Genomic DNA, 23,128 nt, shown 5'->3' with positions numbered 1-23,128 from the left:
CATGCTGTCAAACGCCCAGCTCAGGCACCAGGAGAAGTTTTGCCGAGTCCCAGCCCTTTTCAGAGGAATCCAAGGGGGCTCCAGATGGGGCAGAAAATGGATTAAAGGAGCAGGGCGCCATTTCCTCCCTTCTTCTGCTGCCGGGGGCCAGCCAGCAAAGTGGCTTGTCATGCGAGAAAGGTGGGCCGTCATGTGGAATCGAGGGGACAGTCGGGGCTGTGGGTGGCAGCGAACAAGGGCTGCTCTTGTTATTTCTCCCGATCACGGGAAAGGAGGCTGGTCCCGCCCGCTGAGAGCCAGGGTCAGCTCGATGCAGCAGAGCCTGGAGCCGGGCTCACGGGCCCTAGAAGGGCCTTCTTGCCTGGAAGGCCCTCCATTTCCAAATCCCCTCCACCCTGGGAGGCCTTCTGCAGTCAGGCTGTGAATCCACAGGCAAGCCCTTCCCCTCTCTGCGCCTCAGTGTTCCTGACAGAAAATGGGACCTGATCACACCTGCCTCACGGGCCTGCTGGGAGAGGAAGCCAAGCAAAGGCACTGGGCAGGGGCTCCCAGCCTTAGCACCATTGACATTCGGGGCCTGAGAGCTCTTCGTTGTGGGGGCAGTCCTGTGCGCTGTAGGGTGTTTAGCAGCATCCCTAGATGCCGGTAGCATCTCCATCGAGCTGTGACAATCAAAAACATTTTCAGGCCTTGCCGAATGTCTCCTGGAGAGCAAAACGCTTCAGAACTCTGCTTTAAAGGACTCCCCAGAGCCCAGGACACAGGAGGTGGTTTAGCCATGAAGTCAGCCAGCATTTGTTGAGCCCTTTACAAGAATCATCACCTATTATCGTACTCATTTACAGATGAAGAACTTGAGCACAGAGAAGTTATGCAACTGGCCCAAGGTCACACAGCATATTAAAAAAACAGAATTTGCACCCGAGCACCCAAACCCAAGCTCCTACATATCATATTTGACAATTCATGTTAGTTCCTATCTTCAGGGCCCCCAAGACCCCAAAACCTCCAAACTCCCACTCCAGTGTCAGAATGAGAGGCCTCTCCACTGGGAAGCCTTTCTTAATGCGTTCCCTGGCCCTTTCCCCTTGCCGCCACTGAGCCGTGAAGGAACGTGGGCTTTCAATAAGGCAGACACAGGCTCGAATGGCAGGCTGACCACTCATCTGGTGACTGTGATGTGCGAGGCAAGTGTCTTCATCTCTCTAAGCCTCAGGCTTCTCATCTGTAAAATGGGTCCATCTCCCTTGTGTCATACAGCGGCTAAAAGCACAGATTCTGGAGCTAGAATGCCAGGTCAGAATCCCAGCTGTGCCTCTTCCAAACCATGGGAGCTGGGGCAAGTGACTGAACGATTCTGTGACTCAGTTTCCCCATCTGTGAATGTGGCCAATAATAGCACCTGTGCCACAGAGCCAGGGTGAGCATACACGAGCTAGCCTATCTCAAGTGCGCTGAACCGTGCCTGACACTTCATAAATGCTAGAGAGGTGTTGGCTATGGCTCTCAAGGGGCCTCCTGGGGGACAGAGGAGAGGGCATGAATAAGGCATGTGGCCTGGGACAACAGCAACCTTGAATTCACTTCCTGAGCCTCCCAGGGACGGCACATTCCCGCTGGAGAGCTTAACACAGCTGAAATCAAATCCCTCTCTCCAGTCCGGACCAACACAGGGCTTCACAGGAGAGGAAAGGAAAAGGAAGTGGGCGGGGCAGCCTCTGGGCCGCCAGAGGGGGCACACTGGCCACGCCAGCCTTTTCCAAAGTCTTTGTTGAGCTGGGCATCGCTTCCTGTCCTGTGCATCAGTCCTCCTAAACCCCTCGCCCCAGCACAGGCTCCTTCCCATTGGCTGCCCCTCCTTGTGAATTTCATGAACAAGTAGACACAGTCAAGTGCCTTGCACCCCTATTTTGCAGAAAATAGCAATAGCCACAGTTCTTTACCAAGTAACTATGTTGCATCAGGCACTGTCAAGTCTTCCGAGCAGGTGGGCATCGTTATGCCCACTTATCAGATGAGGAAAATTGAGGCTTGCCAGAGATGGCATGGCCTTGTGCATCTCTCTCATCCCTGGTGCATCTCAGCTGGAGAGGGCCGTTGGGGCACACCAGTGTCATTTATTTCAGGTCCGGTCTAGCTAGGGTGCTCACTTTGTGTCCTCAAGGTCTGGGGGAGGGGTGGTGTCTCACAATCCTGCTCATCAGTCCAGAGGGCACTGCCCAGCTGAGTCAGGTCAGGAAACACGATCTTGCTCCCCATCGCCTCATCAGGAATTGTGTCGGTCTGTTTACACACCTGGCAGGATCTCCAGGAAAGTGGAAAGTTGGCTAGGCCTCAGAGGAGCAGTTCCAAGGCCAAGGGGTCTGTGTGGGCAATGGGTCAAACCTGGTGGGAGAGCATGGAGGGGCACAGATGAGGGTTCTGGGGCCACCCGACTGGGAGGGGTGGGAAGGTCCTTCCATGTGCCCTCTGGGCCTCAGTTTTCCCTGCTGAAAAAGGAAAGGGCTGGGAACACTGATTTCAGCTCAGATCTTCTACAAATTAGTAGCAGTCTAGGAGTTTAGCAAGTGCATGTGTTCAGAAATCAGAGCTACCTGGCTCAAATGCAAATTCACTCGTTGGCCAGTTTACTGAGTACCTACAATGTGTCAGACTCTGCCCTAGGCGCTGGGGATGCTGAGGGAACAAGACAGACACAGGCCTTGCCCTTATATCACTCACAGTCTCGTGGAGGAGGCAGGTGGGGAACAAATAATGAACATTTCAGGTTGGAATGAATGCCATGAAGGAAATAAAACAGGACGCTGTTTTAGAGTGTTTTGTACAGTGAGGAGGGCGAGTGTTATTGAGAAGAGGTAAACAAGGAGGTCTTCTTAGAGGAGGTGGCTTTGGCGCTAAGACCTGAATGACCAGACAGATCCACCTGTGGAAGATTAGGGGCAAGAGCGTTCCAGGCAGTGAGAACAACAAGTGCAAAGGTCCTGAGGCAGGAACAAGCTTGGCAATTTTAAAGCACCAAAGAAGGCCTATAAGGCTGGACCACAAGTGAGAGAAGAGAAGAGTGTGGGAGACTGTAACAACCATGTTTTCCAGTTTCTGAATGTGATGCTCTGGCATCTTGGGACCTGGCTAATAATGGAGGGTCTGCCCCTCCCAGGGCTAGCTCATTCTTAGAGATAGTAAACAACTCACCTGTGCCTCGGCTTTTCAAATGCAAACCAGACAATCCCAAGCCCACACCCCCAACCATCTCCTTTCTTGGACACTCTCACTCCAGGCCACTATGTGCCTGCCCTAATCACCCAGGGCCAAGGACCAGCAAACTAGGGACAACCTCTCTGTCCCAGAGCCCACTGAAATTATTTGAACTAGCCAACTCTATGCCTGCTTCCTCTGACTTGCCCGTTCTTTAAATACATATTACATTGCCAGATAGTGACCCATGAAGCAAAATAAGGCAGGCAAGAGAGTATAAAGGAATTTTTATTTTCTATGTTAGATAAGGTGGCCAGGGAAGGCCTTTGAGGAGGTTCATCTTTGAAGTAAGATGAATGAAGTGTGGGAGCAAGGCTTGCAGACATCTGGGGGAACAGCAGTTCATGATGGAAGGAACAGTACGAGCAAAGGCCCCGCAGGCAGGTGTGCGTGTGTTTACTTGCTCAGTTGTGTCCGACTCTTAGTGACCCTATGGACTGTAGCCTGCCAGGTGCCTCTGTCTATGGGATTTTCCAGCAAGAATACTGGAGTGGGTTGCCATGACCTCCTCCAGGGGATCTTCCTGACCAAGGATCAAACCTGAGTCTCTTGGGTCGCCTGCATTGGCAGGTGGATTCTTTACCACTGTGCCACCTGGGAAGCTGGTAAAGGCCCTGGGGTGAGAGCAATCTTGGGATATTTAAGGAACACCAGAAGGCCAGGGTAGCTGGCACCGAAGGAGAGAGGGGGCCAGCTTCTGGTAAGTAATCAACAAGTATGAGGTGTCCTTATCCTTTCTTGAGGGCTTACTGTAATCTGAATAGAAATACGGGAGCTTGACATCTACTTCCCTTCACCCCTTATCTGGAAGGTAGGCTTCAGAGATTAAATGAAATGTAATGAACTAAAATGTGAAAGGCATGTAAAACAGTGTGGGGCAGATGAGGAAAACACTTTGCAATTATTACTGTTATCAACTCCCACCCTGTTTTGACACAGCACGGGACAGTTTCTATCTCCTAACTGAATTAAATCTCACAGTAGCCTTTTGGGGACCCGTGAGTCTTCCCCACTTCACAAGTGAGGAAACCGAGGCTCAGAAATGGGGCATCTCCCGCCCCAGCCCCTTATCTTATGGTTTGAGAGCTAAGACCCGAACGTGAGTCTTCCCAACTCCAAGGCCCATGCTCTTTCCATCCTCCTACTCCTGAGTCTCAGCTTCCTCATCTGCAAAACAGGAGAATTAAAACATACCTTGAGGGTGGAGTGAGAAAGTAAGAAGTTATGGTGCCAGTATGTCATACGATTCACTAGTCCCAAAGAATAATCGGGGGAAGGTGATATTATGGGCGACCTTGATAGTATATTAAAAAGCAGAGACATTACTTTGCCAACAAAGGTCTGTCTAGTCAAGGCTATGGTTTTTGTCGTGGTCATGTATGGATGTGAGAGTTGGACTGTGAAGAAAGCTGATTGCAGAAGAATTGATGCTTTTGAACTGTGGTGTTGGAGAAGATTCTTGAGAGTCCCTTGGACTGCGAGGAGATCCAACCAGTCCATTCTAAAGGAGATCAATCCTGGGTGTTCATTGGAAAGACGGATGCTAAAGCTGAAACTGCAATACTTTGGCCACCTCATGTGACGAGTTGACTCACTGGAAAAGACTCTGATGCTGGGAAAGGTTGAGGGCGGGAGGAGAAGGGGACGACAGAGAATGAGATGGCTGGATGGCATCACTGACTCTGTGGACATGAGTTTGAGTGAACTCCGGGAGTTGGTGATGGACAGGGAGGCCTGGCGTGCTGTGATTCATGGGGTCGCGGAGAGTCGGACACGACTGAGTGACTGAACTGAACTGAACTGAACTAAACTGATCTGATCACTGAAGAGACTGAGGCCCAGAGAAGTCAAATGACTTGCCTAAGGTCACAGACCAGGGTTGTGGAATGAGAATCCAGTTCTGATTCCAAAGCCTCAAAACTGGGAAGGAAAGGCCCATTTTCTTGGTCATCCACCTGAGCATCCCCCACTCATGGATTGGGTGAATGCAAAACAGTGGGCCTCTGACTTCACAGGTGTAACTACCACCCCAGAACAAGACTGCTGCAAGCCAGACAACGCCTTCGTGCAAACTGGGGAGAGGGGCTCTTCCTCGGGCGGGTCCGGCGCTGCGCCAGGATGCCAGGCGCGGCAGGTGGATCCGGGCTCATTTTGCTTCCTCGCCTCTCTCTGTATGCTGCACAACCTGCACGGCGCCCTGCCCTGACGCTTTACCCCCGTTGTACATTACACTACACTGTACATTACATGTTAGTCACTAACATGCAGGCATATGGCAGTAATATGACATGATAAATATACGCATACAACAGGAGGGGGCTTTGAGTGTGCTGATACAGAGACTTGCTGCTACTGCTGCTGCTAAGTCACTTCAGTTGTGTCTGACTCTGTGTGACCCCATAGACGGAAGCCCACCAGGCTCCCCCGTCCCTGGGATTCTCCAGGCAAGAACACTGGAGTGGGTTGCCATTTCCTTCTCCAATGTATGAAAGTGAAAAGTGAAAGTGAAGTCGCTCAGTCGTGTCTGACCCTTAACGACCCCACGGACTGCAGCCTACCAGGCTCCTCCATCCATGGGATTTTCTAGGCAAGAGTACTGGAGTGGCTTGCCATTGCCTTCTCCGTACAGAGACTTGAGGGAGGCTAAAATCAGTGAAGTCAGATTATTTTGCCGACAAAGGTCTGTCTAGTCAACGCTATGTCCTTTCCAGTAGTCACGTATGGATGTGAGAGTTGGACCAGAAAGAAGGTTGAGCGCTGAAAAATGGATGCTTTTGAACTGTGGTGTTGGAGAAGACTCTTGAGAGTCCCTTGGACTGCAAGGAGATCCAACCAGTCCATCCTAAAGGAGATCAGTCCTGGGTGTTCCTTGGAAGGACTGATGTTGAAGCTGAAACTCCAGTACTTTGGCCACCTGATGCAAAGAGCTGACTCATTAGAAAAGACCTTGATGCTGTGAAAGATTGAAGGTGGGAGGAGAAGGGGACAACAGAAGATGAGATGGTTGGATGGCATCAGCGACTCAATGGACATGAGTTTGAGCAAGCTCTGGGAGTTGGTGATGGACAGAGAAGCCTGACGTGCTGCGGTTCATGGGGTCACAAAGAGTCGGACACAACTGAGATTGAACAACAACAAAAGATGTCCTGAGAAGCCAGACCTGCCGCCTGGGAGGAGGCCCTGCCCAGAGTCCCCCACTCCTCCGTGCCTCCTCCTCCTCAAAGCATCCTTGAAAAAGCCACCTGTGAGTACCCACTGGAAGCACTCTCGATGGCCAGATGGTCAGTCCAGCAAGATTTGCTTTTAGTAGGTTGGGAAAGGAGGTGAGATTCTCTGCAAATACATGGGGCTGGTGCTTATTTGCAAGCTTGATTTAATACTCTCCTCTGTCTCCCCTAGCCGCCCAAGGCCAGTTCTCTAACGCCCAGCTCCCAGGATGGCCATTCTTAGAAATCCTGACTTCCTCAGTCTCCGGCACTCTTTGGGGTAACAGCCATGATCCCCGTGGCCCTGGAAATTGCAGCCACTGCATTCCAGAAGGGCATCCCACTCCTTCTCACCCCTGCTGACAGTATTCCAAGCCAGGAGGACATAATGTAAGAATTGTTCCCATCCCTCGCCCCCAGCCCCTGGCTCTACCCTTCAGATTAACCCCAGCTTCCCTGCAGCCTCCCTCACCAGTCTCCAGGGGACAGGTGCATAACCAACCCTTACAATCATACAGACTTCTGGAACATCAAAGCAGCGATGCTGGAGACCTTATCAAGCTGGAAAAGCAGGACCCAGTGAGGGGCAAATGACCAATGCCAAGGATCTCAAACTTCTTCCCTGATATCAACAATTCTGCAGAAGTTTTTGGGATATGAACACTATAACGGGCATTGGTGGTTCCAGAATTTCTAGGTGAGAGAGGCTTAGAAGCAGCAGCCTGATGTTAGGGGAGAGGGTGGACACTGAGTACACTTGCCTTGACGCTTCATTTGCACAGAAAGCACACGTCTTTATACTGCCAGCCTTTGTCTGGAGAGGTTATCACAGGATTAAACTGGTTAAGATTACAGGAATTGCCTTGAAACTACGTGTGCATAGCATGCCCACTCTGTTTGCTTTATGTATATGTCATAGACCAACAAAAACCACAAATTTCTCTGCTCACTATTCTCTAAGGATGCTTTTATTCACCTTCTACATTAGAGTAAGAAACACATCAGTTATTAACATCCAAAAATATGATAATACAAAGTGATAAACATATACATATACCATGGAGGAAGAGGGGGCTTTGAGCGTGCTGATAGAGACTTGAGGGAGGCTAAGATCTCCCAAGAAGCCGGAGCTGCCTCCTGGGAGGAGGCCCTGATTTATTAGCCAGGTTAAAAGGCAGTGAGATCTAGAGCCACACAAAGAGTCCCCACTGGGTTCTGGAGGGAACCAGGAGAGGTTCTCGCTCAATTGGAACTAAAGAAAGAGTATAAAGTGAAGTGGTCAGCCACAGACAATGCATTCTGGCTTTGTACAGGTTGTGGCTTCCATTTCTTCACCCGTTCCATGCTAACAGCGGTTGACCCCCTGGTGATGTGGATATTACATAGGATAACACCTGAGACACTCAGCACAGCGCCTGGCACTGGAGGAGTGAAGCACTCAGTAAAACACCTTATCGATCAGACACGCGCTGTTACCTATCCACACCAGGGATCATATGGAAATGGGTTCAGTGTGAAGCTAATGAAGTTTTTAAAGGTTCAGAGCCATTCCCAAGTCGTGTACAGAATTCTGTACTTGTAAATCTGTATGCTTTTTCTTAAAGAAAGCCCCTCAATTAGTACAACTGGCCCCATAACACTTGGACCTGTCCTTGGGTTCACAAATCTTGCTAGAGAGCAGAGCGGAGCTTTCAGAACCCTCTGCAGAGGGGAGAGACCCTGTGGGTTTCATCACTTCTTCCCCAGAACTCCGCCTGGGACCCCCAGACCCATCCTGCCTTCCACCAGTGATGCTTCACAAAGGGAGGCAACGTCTTCGCTCAGACCCTCACATCAAGTGTTGGAAGCTAGCATGGCAATCCTCCACCTCATAGACAAGGAAAAGGAGACCCAAAGAGGAAAAGAGATTGGTGCAAGGTCCTGAAGTTAGCAAGTGGCCAGGGATGGGACAGCTTTTAAATAAGCAACCTAATCCTTACATCAGCGTTTATTGTTTTTCTCTCACATGTCAAGAAAGTCTAATTGCTAGGATAATTCCACGCTGAAGAATTTGTCCTGGATCTTTCGACACCATCTTCTTAGTATCACTTCCCCACCCCTTCCTCCAGGCAGTCCTCTCTGAACACTTCTTCCTGCTCCCCTGGTCTCACTAAATTATACCCTCTCTTTACTTTTATTTTTATGAACATTTAATGTTTCATTGATGGCAATTAATGAATAATTAATGTCTTATTGTTGGAAGATATCACCAACTCAATGGACATGAGTTTGAGCAAACTCAGGGAGATAGTGAAGGACAAGGGGAGCCTGGTGTGCTGCAGTCCATGGTCTTGCAAAGAGTCGGACACGACTTAGCAATTGAACAATGTCTCATTGAGGGACAATGAAACAACTTCCTGGAGGTAGAAGCCTTGTCTAACGAGCCTCACACCTAAGCCTGATGCCCCAAATGTGCTGGGCACAGGTGAGGGACCCACCAGGGGACCTGTGATACCATCTCCTTCTCCCACTGATGATAAATTTTATCTTGACACTCCTGACCTCAATCTGCAGCCTTTGATCTTCTACGGATTACTTTGAGAGTCTAGAAACAACCTAGGTTCTGGATTCTGATAAGCCAGGGATTGATCCCACTCAGCTGCCTGTTGTGTGACTGTGAGCAAGACACTTCTCGCCCAGCCTCACTTTTCTCCTCTGGAAAATAAGGCAAATAACCCTCCCCACTTGGAGGGGCATTTTCAGTCTGGATTAAGTCAGATTCTGCACGTAGGCAAAATTTAGCGCTGCACCTTGCCCCTGGTGGCTCAGATGGTAAAGAATCTGCCTGCACTGCAGGAAACGTGGGTTCGATCCCTGGGTCGGGAAGATCCCCTGGAGGAGGGCATGGCAACCCACTCCAGTATTCTTGCCCAGAGAATTTCATGGACAGAGGAGGCTGGTGGGCTACAGCCCATGGGGTCGCAGAGTCAGACACGACTGCGCGACTTTCACTTCACACTTGTTCCCAGTTGCTGCTGCTGCTAAGTCACTTAAGTCGTGTCCGACTCTGTGTGACCCCATAGACGGCCTCCTACCAGGCTCCCCCGTCCCTGGGATTCTCCAGGCAAGAACACTGGAGTAGGTATTTCTTAAATCTTGGCTGTCCCCATCGTATAAGGCACGTCGAGTAAAGACCAGCCAGTGCAGTCTTCGACACTTACTGGGTATCAGGCTCAGTTCAAAGAGATTAACATATATTGCCTCTTTTTAATATTCACCACCGTCCAATGGATCCCTGTGATCATTTCCCCAGTGTTTACAAATGAACAAGCTGAAGTTCAGAGAGGTTAAGCCCCAGATCACACAGCTTGCCATTCATCAAGCTTGAAGCTTGCCAAGCATCAAGTTTCTTGTGATTATCAAGTGAAATGTGCAACACATCACCAAGCACACAGTCAGAGCTCGATAAAGAGGAATCATTCCTGCAGAAATGACAAGATCCAGAAGGCTAGTGCGACCCGGGCTCCCAGGAGCAACAGCAGCTGGGAAAGGGGAGTTGTGTTCACAGCAGTGCAAGGCAGGGAAAGCGAGGGAAGGCAGAGGGTGGGGTCTGGTGAAAACTAGTCTGGGACCTCTGCGGTGTTCCGCCTCCGAGGCTCGAGGCTCGGGAGGACAGGGTCCTGACTGTGGCGCGGCCGCCCAGGGCGGGCCGAATCGGGGGACCGCCCAGGAGAGGCGGCGTTACCTTGGGAGGGAGGGCGAAGACCACCGGCAGCAGCACGAGCGGTGTGAACAGCAGCACCAGCAACCGCCGCGCGCTCCACACCTTCTTGGCCACTGTCGCCAGCGCCGCCATCTGTGCGATCGCCCGGCGGAGCGGGCCAGCCCGGGACTGCCCGCGCCGGCCCGGCCCCGGCTTTATAGCCTGCGGGGAGGGTCTGGGGAGGGGACTGCGCTCGGGGACCCGCCCTCCCCCCTACGCGCCTCCCGGAGGAAGAGGGTGGTGCCTGCTCCCCTGGGACTGGGCGAAAGAGGCCCGGGAGAGTCACGAAAAGTTGGACCCAAGAACCAGGGACGCGCGCTCTAGCCCAGAAGACCGAGTAGCCGCGTGACTTTCCAGCTGTGTGGCCCGAGGCTTCACTGTTCCGTACTTGCCGGTGAAAAGGGCCACACCAGACAATCTGAGGATTGAATCACTTACTAGTCTTCACTGGATTCGTGTACCGCCTCTGCCGCATAGTAGTTGCATGGCCTTGACATTGACCTCTGAGTCTCAGCTTACTCATCGACAAAGTGGGGGTGATGATAATTCAGCAGCCGGAACTACACAAGAGGTCTGTTGGGAGTTCTTGCAGTTGATACTGTTTTACTTATTTTTCTGCCGGTGTGGGTCAGTCATCTGTAGGTCGGAGCCTGTGTGTGTTTGTACTAGTCACTCGGTCAAGCCTGACTCTTTGGCACCCCACAGACTAGTCTGACCGTCAGGCTCCTCTGTCCATAGAATTCTCCAGACAAGAATACTGGAGTGGGTAGCCATTCCCTCCTCCAGGGGATCTTCCCGACCCAGGGATTGAACCAGTGTCTCCTGCTTTACAGGTTGCCTGGAGGAGTCTTTTTGTTCCTTCTGGATAAGTGCAAGGGAAGACAGTCCTGGGTTGTATGGCAGTTGCATCCTTGGGTTTTTTTTTAAGAAACTGCCAAACAATTTTCCAGACTGTTAGCACTATATTACATTTCTGTTAGCAATGGATGAGTGATCCAGTTTCTCTATGTCCTTGCCAACATTGGACTTGTAAGTTGTTTTTTTTTTAACTTTAGCCACGCTGATGGGGGTGTAGAGAAATCTTGCGGTTTTAATTGGCATCCTAATGGCTAATGATGTTTAACATCTTTTCATGTGCTTATTTGCCATTTGTATATCTTCTTTGGGGAAAATCATCTCTTCCTGTTGTTTGCCATTTTCTCACTGGACTGTTTTTTCTGCTGTTGAGTTGTGAGAGTGCTTTATATAGCCTAAATACCGGTCTTATGATAGACATGTTGTTTGCAAAAATCTTCTCCCAGTCTATAGCCTCACTTTTCCTCTTGCTAACAGACCTTTCACAGAGCAAACACTTATAATTTTGGTGGAGTCAAATGGTGAAATTTTCCCTTTTTGATATCATGCTTTCGGTGTCAAACTCTTTGCACAGCCCTAGATCCTGAAGATTTTCTCAGATTTTTTTCTAGATGTTTGATAAGTTATAGTTTTATGTTTTATATTTAAGACCATGAGTTAATTTTTATAATAGGTACAAGGCTTAGGTTGAGGTTTTTATTTATTTTTGCCTATCATTGACCAATTGCTGCAGCATCATTTGTTTAAAAAGTTATCTTTAGTCCATTGAATTCCTTTTACACTTTTGTCAAAAATCAATCGGGCATATTTGGTGGATCTGTCTCTCGGTTCCCTATTCTGTTCCATTGATCTCATTGTCTGTCTCTTTACCAGTACAGGGTTTCCCCAATGGCTCATGGGGAAAAGAATCCACCTGCAATGCAAGAGACACAGGAGACTTGGGTTTGATCCCTGGGTTGGGAAGATCCCCTGGAGGAGGAAATGGCAACCCACTCCAGTATTCTTGCCTAGGAAATTCCTTGGACAGAGGAGCCTGGACATGACTTGGTGTCTAAACAACAACAACTGCAATTTTGAGCAAAGTAAATGGTATTCTATTTTTTTCAGGATCCATATGCTCACTGATAGTATATTGAAATAAAGTTGAATGTTGAATGTTTACATTATACCCTAAGTCTTATTCATTTATTAGTTTTAGGAGATTTTTTTCTTTTTCTTTTTTTGGTCACATCTTTGAGACTTTCTATATGGACAGTCATGTCATCTACAAATAAGAACTGGTTTATTTTTTCCTTTCAAATCTGTATGAAATAGGGCTATTTCAATTATCTACTTTATACTGAGTGTACTGCTGTAGTTTATATTGAGTTGGCCAGAAAGTTCTTTAGGGTTTTTCTGTAAGACATCATGGAATTTTCTGAGGAGGTGTTCTGTTTCTTGAAAATTAAATGTTTGCATGTGGAGTTTTGAGTACTGTCTTTAGATGTCTGCAGGTTCTACAGTGATATCATTGAACTGTGGTTCATCCATTCCTGAGTCATTCATTTGGTAACTTGCATCTTTTCTCTCTATCAGCCTTACTTGAGATTTTTAAATTGAATCCTCTTTTTAAAGAACTAATTCTGTGAGGTTGTTTTTTCTGTTTTCAGTTTCATTGATTTCAGGTCTTATATTTCTTTTCCCCATCCTTCTGCTCATTCTTCTTTTTCTAGGCCATTGAAGTGGGAGCTTAGATTATCGAGTTGAGATATTTTCCTCTTTTCAAAAGTATACATTTAATGGTAAACATCCCCCCTCTCTACACTGGTTTAGCTGTATCCCACAAATTTTATGTGGTGTATTTTCATTTTCATTCAATTCAATGTATTTTTTATTTTCCATTGCAATATCTTTTTTGAACCATGGATTATTCAGAAGTGAGGTATTAGATTCTAAGTGTTTGGAGATTTTTGTATTATCTTTCTGTTCAGTTCAGTTGTTCAGTCATGTCTGACTCTTCGTGACACCATGGACTGCAGCACGCCAGGCCTTCCTGTCCATCACCAACTCCCAGACCTTGCTCAAACTCATGTCCATTGAGTCGCTGATGCCATCCAACCATCTCATTCTTTGTTGTCCCCTTCTCCTCCCACCTTCAATCTTTCCCAGCATCAGGGTCTTTTCAAATGAGTCAGCTCTTCACATCAGGTGGCCAAAGTATTGGAGTTTCAGCTTCAACATCAGTCCTTTCAATGAACACTCAGGACCGATCTCCCTTGTGATGGACTGGTTGGATCTCCTTGCAGTCCAAGGGACTCTCAAGAGTCTTCTCCAACACCACAGTTCAAAAGCATCAATTCTTCAGTGGTCAGCTTTCTTTATAGTCCAACTCTCACATCCATACATGACCATTGGAAAAACCACAGCCTTGACAAGGCGGACCTTTGTTGGCAAAATAATGTCTCTGCTTTTTAATATGCTGTCTAGGCTGGTCATAACTTTCCTTCCAGGGAGTAAGCGTCTTTTAATTTCATGGCTGCAGTCACCATTGCAGTGATTTTGGAGCCCCCCAAAATAAAGTTAGCCACTGTTTCCCCATCTATTTGTCATGAAGCGATGGGACGAGATGCAATGATCTTCGTTTTCTGAATGTTGAGTTTTAAGTCAACTTTTTCACTCTCCTCTTTCACTTTCATCAAGAGGCTCTTTAGTTCTTCTTCACTTTCTGCCGTAAGGGTGGTGTCATCTACATATCTGAGGGGATATTTCTGAGGATATATATTATTGATATTTCTCCCAGCAATCTTGATTCCAGCTTGTGCTTCATCCAGCTCAGCGTTTCTCATGATGTACTCTGCATAGAAGTTAAGCAGGGTGACAATATACAGTCTTGATGTCCTCCTTTTCCTATTTGGAACTAGTCTGTTGTTCCATGTCCAGTTCTAACTGTTGCTTCCTGACCTGCATACAGGTTTCTCAAGAGGCAGGTCAGGTGGTCTGATATTCCCATCTCTTGAAGAATTTTCTACTGTTAATTGTGATCCACACAGTCAAAGGCTTTGGCATAGTCAATAAAGCAGAAATAGATGTTTTTCTGGAACTCTCTTGCTTTTTCAATGATCCAGTGGATGTTGGCAATTTGATCTCTGGTGCCCCTGCCTTTTCTAAAACCAGCTTGAACATCTGGAAGTTCACAGTTCACGTATTGCTGAAGCCTGGCTTGGAGAATTTTGAGCATGACTTTACTAGCATGTGAGATGAGTGCAATTGTGCGGTAGTTTGAGCATTCTTTGGCATTGCCTTTCTTTGGGATTGGAATGAAGACTGACCTTTTCCAGTCCTGTGGCCACTGCTGAGTTTTCCAAATTTGCTGGCATATTGAGTGCAGCACTTTCACAGCATCATCTTTTAGGAATTGAAATAGCTCCACTGGAATTCCATCACCTCCACCAGCTTTGTTCGTAGTGATGCTTCCTCAGGTCCACTTGACTTCACATTCCAGGATGTCTGGGTCTAGGTGAGTGATCACACCATCATGATTATCTAGGTCATGATGTGGTCCACTGGAGAAGGGAATGGCAAACCGCTTCAGTATTCTTGCCTTGAGAATCCCATGAACAGTATGAAAAGGCAAAAAGATAGGACACTGGAAGATGAACTCCTCAGGTTGGTAGGTGCCCAATATGCTACTAGAGATCAGTGGAGAAATAACTCCAGAAAGAATGAAGAGACAGAGCCAAAGTGAAAACAACACCCAGTTGTGGATATGACTAGTGATAGAAGCAAGGTCTGATGCTGAAAAGAACAATGTTGCATGGGAACCTGGAATGTTAGGTCCATGAATCAAGGCAAATTGGAAATGGTCAAACAGGAGATGACAAGAGTGAACATTGAATCAGCGAACTAAAATGGACTGGAATGGGTGAATTTAACTCAGATGACAATTATATCTACTACTGTGGGCAAGAATCCCTTAGAAGAAATGGAGTAGCCATCATAGTCAACAAAAGAGTCCGAAATGCAGTACCTGGATGCAATCTCAAACATGACAGAATGATCTCTGATAATTTCTAAGCAAACCACTCAATATCACAGTAATCCAAGTCTATGCTCCGACCAGTAATGCTGAAGAAGCTGAAGTTGAACGGTTCTATGAAGACCTACAAGACCTTTTAGAACTAACACCCAAAAAAGATGTCCTTTTTATTATAGGGGACTGGAATGCAAAAGTAGGAAGTCAAGAAATACCTGGAGCAACAGGCAAATTTGGCCTTGGACTACAGAATGAAGCAGGGCAAAGGCTAATCGAGTTTTGCCAAGAGAACACACTGGTCACAGCAAACACCTTCTTCCAACAACAGAACACACTGGTCACAGCAAACACCTTCTTCCAACAACAGAAGAAAAGACTCTACACATGGACATCACCAGATGGCCAACACCGAAATCAGATTGATTATATTCTTTGCAGCCAGTGATGGAGAAGCTCTATATAGTCAGCAAAAACAAGACAGGGAGCTGACTGTGGCTCAGATCATGAACTCCTTATTGCCAAATTCAGACTTAAGTTGAACAAAGTAGGGAAAACCACAAGACCATTCAGGTGTGACCTAAATCAAATCCCTTATGATTATGCAATGGAAGTGAGAAATAGATTTAAGGGACTAGATCTGATAGATAGCTGCTGCTGCTGCTAAGTCACTTCAGTCGTGTCCGACTCTGTGCGACCCCATAGACGGAAGCCCACCAGGCTCCCCCGTCCCTGGGATTTTACAGGCAAGAACACTGGAGTGGGTTGCCACTTCCTTCTCCAATGTGTGAAAGTGAAAATTGAAAGTGAAGTCGCTCAGTCGTGTCCAACCATTAGCGACCCCACGGACTGCAGCCTACCAGGCTCCTCCATCCATGGGATTTTCTAGGCAAGAGTACTGGAGTAGCTTGCCATTGCCTTCTCCATCTGATAGATAGAGTGCCTGATGAACTATGGACGGAGGTTCGTGACATTGATGATTTTGAACTGTGGTGTTGGAGAAGACTCTTGAGAGTCCCTTGGACTGCAAGGAGATCCAACCAGTCCATCCTAAAGGAGATCAGTCCTGGGTGTTCATTGGAAGGACTGATGTTGAAGCTGAAACTCCAGTACTTTGGCCACCTGATACAAAGAGCCGACTCATTAGAAAAGACCCTGATGCTGAGAAAGACTGAGGGCAGGAGGAGAAGGGGACGACAGAGGATGAGATGGTTGGATGGCATCACCGACTCAATGGACATGGGTTTGGGTGGACTCCAGGAGTTGGTGATGGACAGGGAGGCCTGGCGTGCTGCAGTTCACGGGGTCGCAAAGAGTCAGACAGGACTGAGTGACTGAACTGAACTGAAGTTTCAATGTGCATATATCATTATATTTGAAATGAACTTCTTATAGACAACATACAGTTGGGTCAAGCTTTAAAAACACCTACTCTGCTAGGGTCTGTCTTTTAATTAGTGTTTTTAGGCCATTTACATTTAACATAATCATTGATATATTAGGGCTTAAATCTGCCACTCTATTTTCTATATGTTCTCTATTTCTTTATCTTTCTTATTTCTCATTTCTTATTTCCTCTGCCTTTCTGTGGATTACTTGAACATTTTTTAGAATTCCATTTTGATTTTTATATAGTGATTTTGAGCGCATTTTTTAGTATAGGCTGTTTAGTGTTCATTCTAGTTATTACATTATATATACATAACTTAGCAGTCTCAGTTCAGTTCAGTTGCTCAGATGTGTCTGACTCTTCGCGACCCCATGAACCACAGCACACCAGGCCTCCCTGTCCATCACCAACTCCCGGAATTTACTCAAATCCATGTCCATTGAGTCGATGATGCCATCCAACCATCTCATCCTCTGTCGTCCCCTTCTCCTCCTGCCTCCAATCTTTCCCAGCATCAGGGTCTTTTCCAGTGAGTCAGTTCTTTGCATCCGGCAGCCATAGTATTGGAGTTTCAGCTTCAGCATCAGTCCTTTCAATGAATATTCAGGACATGAACAGTATGAAAAGGCAAAAAGAATCATATCAGGCAATGCCATAATTTTGGCTTCAACCATTAATCATAACTTAGAAAAGCCAAGAAGAAAAAGAGCTTATTGCAGTTACCTGTATTTTTTGTTTGCTGTGTACTTTCTTCCTTCCTGATATTCAAACATTCCTTTGTTTATCATTTCCTATAGGTTTTGAGAACTTTTAGTCATTCTTTTAGAGTAGACAACAAACCCTCTTAGTTTTTCCTCATCTGAGAAGCTTGTTCAGTCAGTTCAGTTCAGTTCAGTCGCTCAGTCGTGTCCGACTCTCTGCGACCCCATGAATCACAGCACGCCAGGCCTCCCTGTCCATCACCAACTCCCGGAGTTCACTCAAACTCATGTCCACAGAGTCGGTGATGCCATCCAGCCATCTCATTCTCTGTCGTCCCCTTCTCCTCCCGCCCCCAACCTTTCCCAGCATCAGAGTCTTTTCCAGTGAGTCAACTCGTCGCATGAGGTGGCCAAAGTATTGCAGTTTCAGCTTTAGCATCAGTCCTTCCAATGAACATCCAGGATTGATCTCCTTATGAATGGACTGGTTGGAGAAGCTTGTGACTTCCCCTTTATTTCTAAAGAATATTTTCACTGAATAGAGGATTTTGAATTGACAACTCTTTTCTTTCAGCACTTGAAAACTGTTATGCCCCTTTTTTCTGGACTTCATGAATGTTGGTGAGAAATTTGCTGTCATCTGAATTGTTTTTCCTCTAGAGGTAAGATGTCATTTCTCTCTCACTGCTTTCAAGATATTTGTCTTTAGTTTTCAGAAGTTTGACTTCTGAAGAGTCAAACTTTTATCCATTAGTGTAAGTTTCTTTTGGACTTCCCTGGTAGCTCAGATGGTAAAGAATCCACCTGGGATGTGGGAGACCTGGGTTCTATCCCTAGGTTGGGAAGATCCCCTGGAGGAGGGCGTAGCAATCCAGTATTTTTGCCTAGCGAAAAGTATCTTTCTGTTATCTTGTCTGGAGTTAACTCAGCCTCTGGACTCTGTAGGTTTATTCTTTTACCAAATTTGAGAAGTTTTCAGCTATTATCTCTTTGAATACTTTTATACTCCTTCCTATTTTTTCTCTCTTTTCAGAACTCCAACGATACAGATGTTAGACTGTTTGTTACAATCCCACAGATTCTTGAGGCTCTGCTCATTTTCAGTCTATTTTCTCTCTGCTGTTCAGATAATGTAATTTCTATAGTTCTATGAATTTTTTAAAAGCATGATTTTCTAAATATATGAATAAAAATTAAAGTAAACTCCATGGGATCAGGACTTCTGTAACTGATCTTGGTGTAAAAGTATTCATAAGTTTCATCCACAGTGAATTTATATCTACTTTGTCTACTGTTTAATATGCTTGAACCATTCAAAAGAATCAGATACTGATATTTATAATTGCAATTTATTTTGTTCAAGATAATTTAATCAAATTAGTGATCTATGTCAAATGTGCAAGGGATATTGGCTTTTTGATTTATTAATGAGTAACAGCCAGCATTCACTGGTACTTACTCTGTGCCAGGCCCTATTCTAAAAGATTTATATGATTTAACTCATTAAACACAAAATGACCTTATGTGATAGATCCTAATATATTCCCATTTTGCAGAGGAGGAAACTGAGGTACAGAGAGCTTGAGCAACTTATCAGACAACACACGGCTATTAAGGGGGACTCAAACCCCAGTAGCCTCCATGCCTAACCACAACATAGTAATGACTCACAGTACATGTCTTATTAGCTATGTTTCATCATACATGTTCATGAGATATGAGATATATGACTTTTACACTGAACACTAAAATAAAATAGCAGCCAATCGCCTCAAATATTGTAAGACCTGCCAACAATTTGAGTATATTTAGTCATGGTTTCCCAGTACTCGGTACCATCAGGTAACAAGGACCACCCACACTCTGATAACCTAAAATCTAACACAGTGGTTCTCAGCCCTGGCTGCAGCGTGAATCACCTGGGAAACTTAAAATGCTGATGCCAGGCCCTGCCCTTAGAGACTCTGACTTAATTGTCTGGGAAGTGGCCTGAACATCGTAATTTTTAAGAGTTCCCAGCAGATTCTAATATGCAGTTAGGGTTGAGAGCCACTTTCGGAACAACTCCACTGCTTTCCAACTCCCCACATCCCTAAAAGCTAGTCCATCTTTGGTCAGATTCTGGTAGAATCATTTTCCTGATGCAACATCTCAGTTGGCATCTATCACTTCACATCTGGAGACTTCAATCCAGTTCTCATGGCCCTCCTAAAAGAAAGAAAGTGAAGTCACTCAGTCATGTCTGACTCTTCGTGATCCCATGGACTGTAGCCTGCCAGGCTCCTCTATACATGGGACTTGCCGGGCAAGAATACTGGAGTGGGTTGCCATTTCCTTCTCCAGGGGATCTTCCCGACCCAGGGATCGAACCCAGGTCTTCTGCATTGCAGGTAGACTCTTTACCGTCTGAGCCACCAGGGAATCAGGTATGGCTCAGCAAGGAATGGCCCTCCTGAGTTCTACTGAATTTTGCGTCTTTACATCTCCAGGGCCTAGGCATGGTCTGTGGTAGGCATTCTGTTAATGTTTACTAAATTAAGATTTGAATACCAGACTTGGTTTTCCTCATCAACAAACTTGGCATCCAAGCCTTTCACTATTCCTTTTATTCAAGAAATACTGACTACATGGCAACTATATACTAGGCTATGAATACAACAGTGAATAAGACCAACATTTTTAAATCTCTGCACACACGGAACTTATATTTGGTGGAGGGGAGGGGAGGTGGAGGGGAGGGGACACATAATAAATGAGTAGAAGGTGTGATCGCATAAAGAGGAGGCCACAACCAGGGCTATGGAGGAAAACAAAGCAGGAGAGAGATGGAGAGTGATGGAGTGGGGTACCATTTTGGATAATGTGGTCAGGGAAGCCCTGGATGATCAGGTGACCAAGTGCCCTACGTTAAGCAGAGACCCAAGGAAAGTGAGCAAGTGGGACCCTCTGGGAATGTGAAGGAAGCATTCCAAGAAGAAGGAAAAACCAAGAGCAATGGCTCCAAGGCAGGAGCAAGCAAGACCTGGCTTAGAGCCATCAGGGAACTGGGGTGCAGAGCCAGTGACAAGACCACACAGCATCTTGAAAGGCTGAATGAGGACTTTGCACTCTATGCAAGGGGAGCCATTGCAGGGACTTAAGCAGAGTAACAGATTCTGCTTTCATTATGTTAATAACAGATTTATTTGGATATACCTGACATAGCATACAATCCATCCGTTTAAAGCCAACAGGTCAATAGGTTTTAGTATACTCACAAAGGTGTGCAATCTTTACTACAACCGATTTTAAAACTTTCTCATCATCTTAAAAAGAAACCCCATACCCATTAATAGTCTCAATCACCCCCCAACCTCCAAAGCCCTAGATAACCATAACCACTGATCTACTTACTTTCTGTCTCTCTAGATTTGCCTGTTCTGGACATTTTGCATAAATGGAATCATACAATATGCGGTTCTTTGTGTCTGGCTTCTTTCACTTAGCATGATTTTGTTCAAGGTTCTCCCACGTTGTAGCATGCATCAGTACTTCTCTCCTTTTTATGACCAAATAATGTTCTGTTGTATGAACATACCACGTTTTATTTATCTATGCATCACTTGATGGATACTTTGGGGCTATTATGAATAACACTGCTATGAACATTTGTGTACAGGTTTTTATGTGGATCTGTCTTCAGATCTCTGAAGATGAGACAGAAAGGAGCTGTTGTTGAGACCAAATGAGGTGGTGGAATATTTCTCAACATGTGAGAGGCAGACGCATGAGGAAACACAGATCATTTTATGTTGCACTAGACAGCTCAGCTGGTAAAGAACATGCCTGCCAATGCAAGAGATGCAAGTTCGATCCCTGTGTTGGAAAGATCCCCTGGAGGAGAGCATGGCAACCCACTCCAGTATTCTTGCCTGGAAAATCCCACGAACAGAGGAGCCTGGTGGGCTATAGTCCATGGGGTCAGACACGATTGAGCATGCACACACACAGATGGTATTTAAATAACATTTAATCCCACAGAGGGAAAGTTATTTCCTGGGTCAACTTTCTTTAACTCTTCATTACCCCACGGAGAGGGTCTCCGCTGGGTGTCAGTCTCCCATTAACTACTCATCACTTGGTAACTCCCTTTCTAACAGCCTGAGAAGACTTCAGGACCAGAGACTTTGACATCTTGCTGCAATTGGACAGCGTTGGTTTCTGTTTATTTTGTTTATTCTTTTAATTACTTTTGACTTAGAGCAAGTGATTTTTTTTTAACTAAAGCCCACGATTTCTTTCTGATGAGGACCATTCTGAAAGTTTTACTGGATTTATTACAATAGTGCTTCTGTTTTATATTTTGTGTTTTTGGCCCCAAGGCCCACTGGACCACCAGGGAAGTCCCTAAAGCCCATGACTTTAAAATAATCCTCCTTTTAAGCTACATCTATTGAAGTTTACAATGTGAAGCAATTCAAAGGAAAATACTAAGCAATTCTGGAGAGTGCATGGTTATGGCAAAATTCCAAAAAACAGATGCAAAGATCTGAAATTCGGGAAGCCAAGACAAGACAAGAGAAAGGCCCAGATAGAGGTGCAGTGTTCACTTCCTACCCAGGTCATGCTGCCATGATTTCCATAAACCCTAGGCCAAGTTATTTCCCAATGGACCCTTGGCAGGCTGTGATGAAACCTTCTCCCATGTCCTTTCAGGTTGGAGACCTGACCTTGAGCCAGTCCAATAGTCGGCTTCATCAAAGGTACTAGCCAGGTTAGCATCAGATGGTTTTGGATGGACCACAAGGCCCTATAGGGAGCACTTTGGACATTTGAGGACTGGATGTGGGAGGATGGGGTGTTACAAATTGGAAAAACTAGTCCTAGGGATTTGGACCAGCTGACTTCATAGAAACTCAGGTCCATTCCCCAAAGCCTGGGTGGAAGCTGTTGAGACAGGGTATACTGGACCCAGTGTCCCTGGACAGGCTCTCTTATTCTGACACCAGCTAAGAGATTGAGTACAAATATTTTCTACTAGCACAGATGTTTCAATCTGGTGGCTCAAATGTATTAATAATAATAGCATACAGTCCATGGAATTCTCCAGGTCAGAATATTGGAGTGGGGAGCCTTTCCCTTCTCCAGAGGATCTTCCCAACCCAGGGAACAAACCCAGGTCTCCCACATTGCAGGTGGATTCTTTACCAGCTGAGCCACAAGGGAAGCCCAATAATAGCATTGATAATACCAAATACATATCCTGCACTTACTGTGTGCAGGGTACAGTCTGCAGCACTTTGTATGTATTTACTTTTTTAAAATCCTTACAATAATCTGTTTGCATTACCTTATTGAGCCTGTGGACTTCCCTGGTGGCTCAGACAGTAAAGCGTCTGCCTGCAGTGCAGGAGACCTAGGTTCGATCCCTGGGTTAGGAAGATCCCCTGGAGAAGGAAATGGCAACCCACTCCAGTACTCTTGCCTGGAAAATTCCATGGGCTGAGGAGCCTGGTGGGCTACAGTCCATGGGGTCGCAAAGAGTCAGACACGACTGAGTGACTTCACTTTCTTTCTTTCTTTTCGAGTCTGTGACCTTGCATTAGATGAAGCTACATTCAAATTCTGGCTGTTCCACTTGCTGGTTGTGCAACCCTGGGTAAGACGTTTAATTCCATGAGGCTTCGGTTTCCTCATCTAAAATGAGAACAAAAATTGTATATAACTCATAAGGATGTGGAGAGAATTATTAGGCAAGTGTATAGCACAGAACTTGCACATAGGCAGATAACAATGTCTATAACAAATATATATATATATATGTGTAAGCACACTGTTTATAGTCAGCAGGTGAGTTACTAAGGGGCCTGCTGTGTGCCAAGCTCTGTGCCGGGCACTTACATGAATGATTGAGTCCTGCTGAGTACTTCAACTCCATGTCCTACCCTCCTTCCCTTCAACCACCTGGTGCCACCCTCTTTGTGACCTTCT

General features: G+C 46.2%; 1 protein-coding gene across 12 annotated transcripts in view; it reads right to left on the bottom strand.

The window, feature by feature from the left end:
- Window positions 1-23,128, bottom strand: part of SLC13A3 (solute carrier family 13 member 3) — a 109,495-nt gene that overhangs the window by 74,965 nt on the left and 11,402 nt on the right. For 8 of the 12 annotated variants that reach the window (XM_088843723.1, XM_088843720.1, XM_088843712.1 and 5 more), the window contains one exon: window positions 10,186-22,834. The exons of 1 other annotated variant lie outside the window; for it this stretch is intronic. In XM_088843723.1, coding sequence (XP_088699849.1) covers window positions 10,186-10,296 — 111 coding nt within the window. In that variant the 5' untranslated portion in view covers window positions 10,297-22,834. The remainder of the gene's footprint in view (window positions 1-10,185; window positions 22,835-23,128) is intronic. 3 more of the 12 variants (XM_088843713.1, XM_088843719.1, XM_088843721.1) reach the window with 3 other exon arrangements.

This window comes from Moschus berezovskii, chromosome 15 (assembly GCF_049115385.1).
Source record: "Moschus berezovskii isolate FMDL1 chromosome 15, NW_MosBer_1.0, whole genome shotgun sequence".
NCBI lineage: Eukaryota > Metazoa > Chordata > Mammalia > Artiodactyla > Moschidae > Moschus > Moschus berezovskii.
The sequence above is the reverse complement of the archived record's forward strand: the minus strand, read 5'-3'. Positions and strand labels throughout refer to the sequence as shown.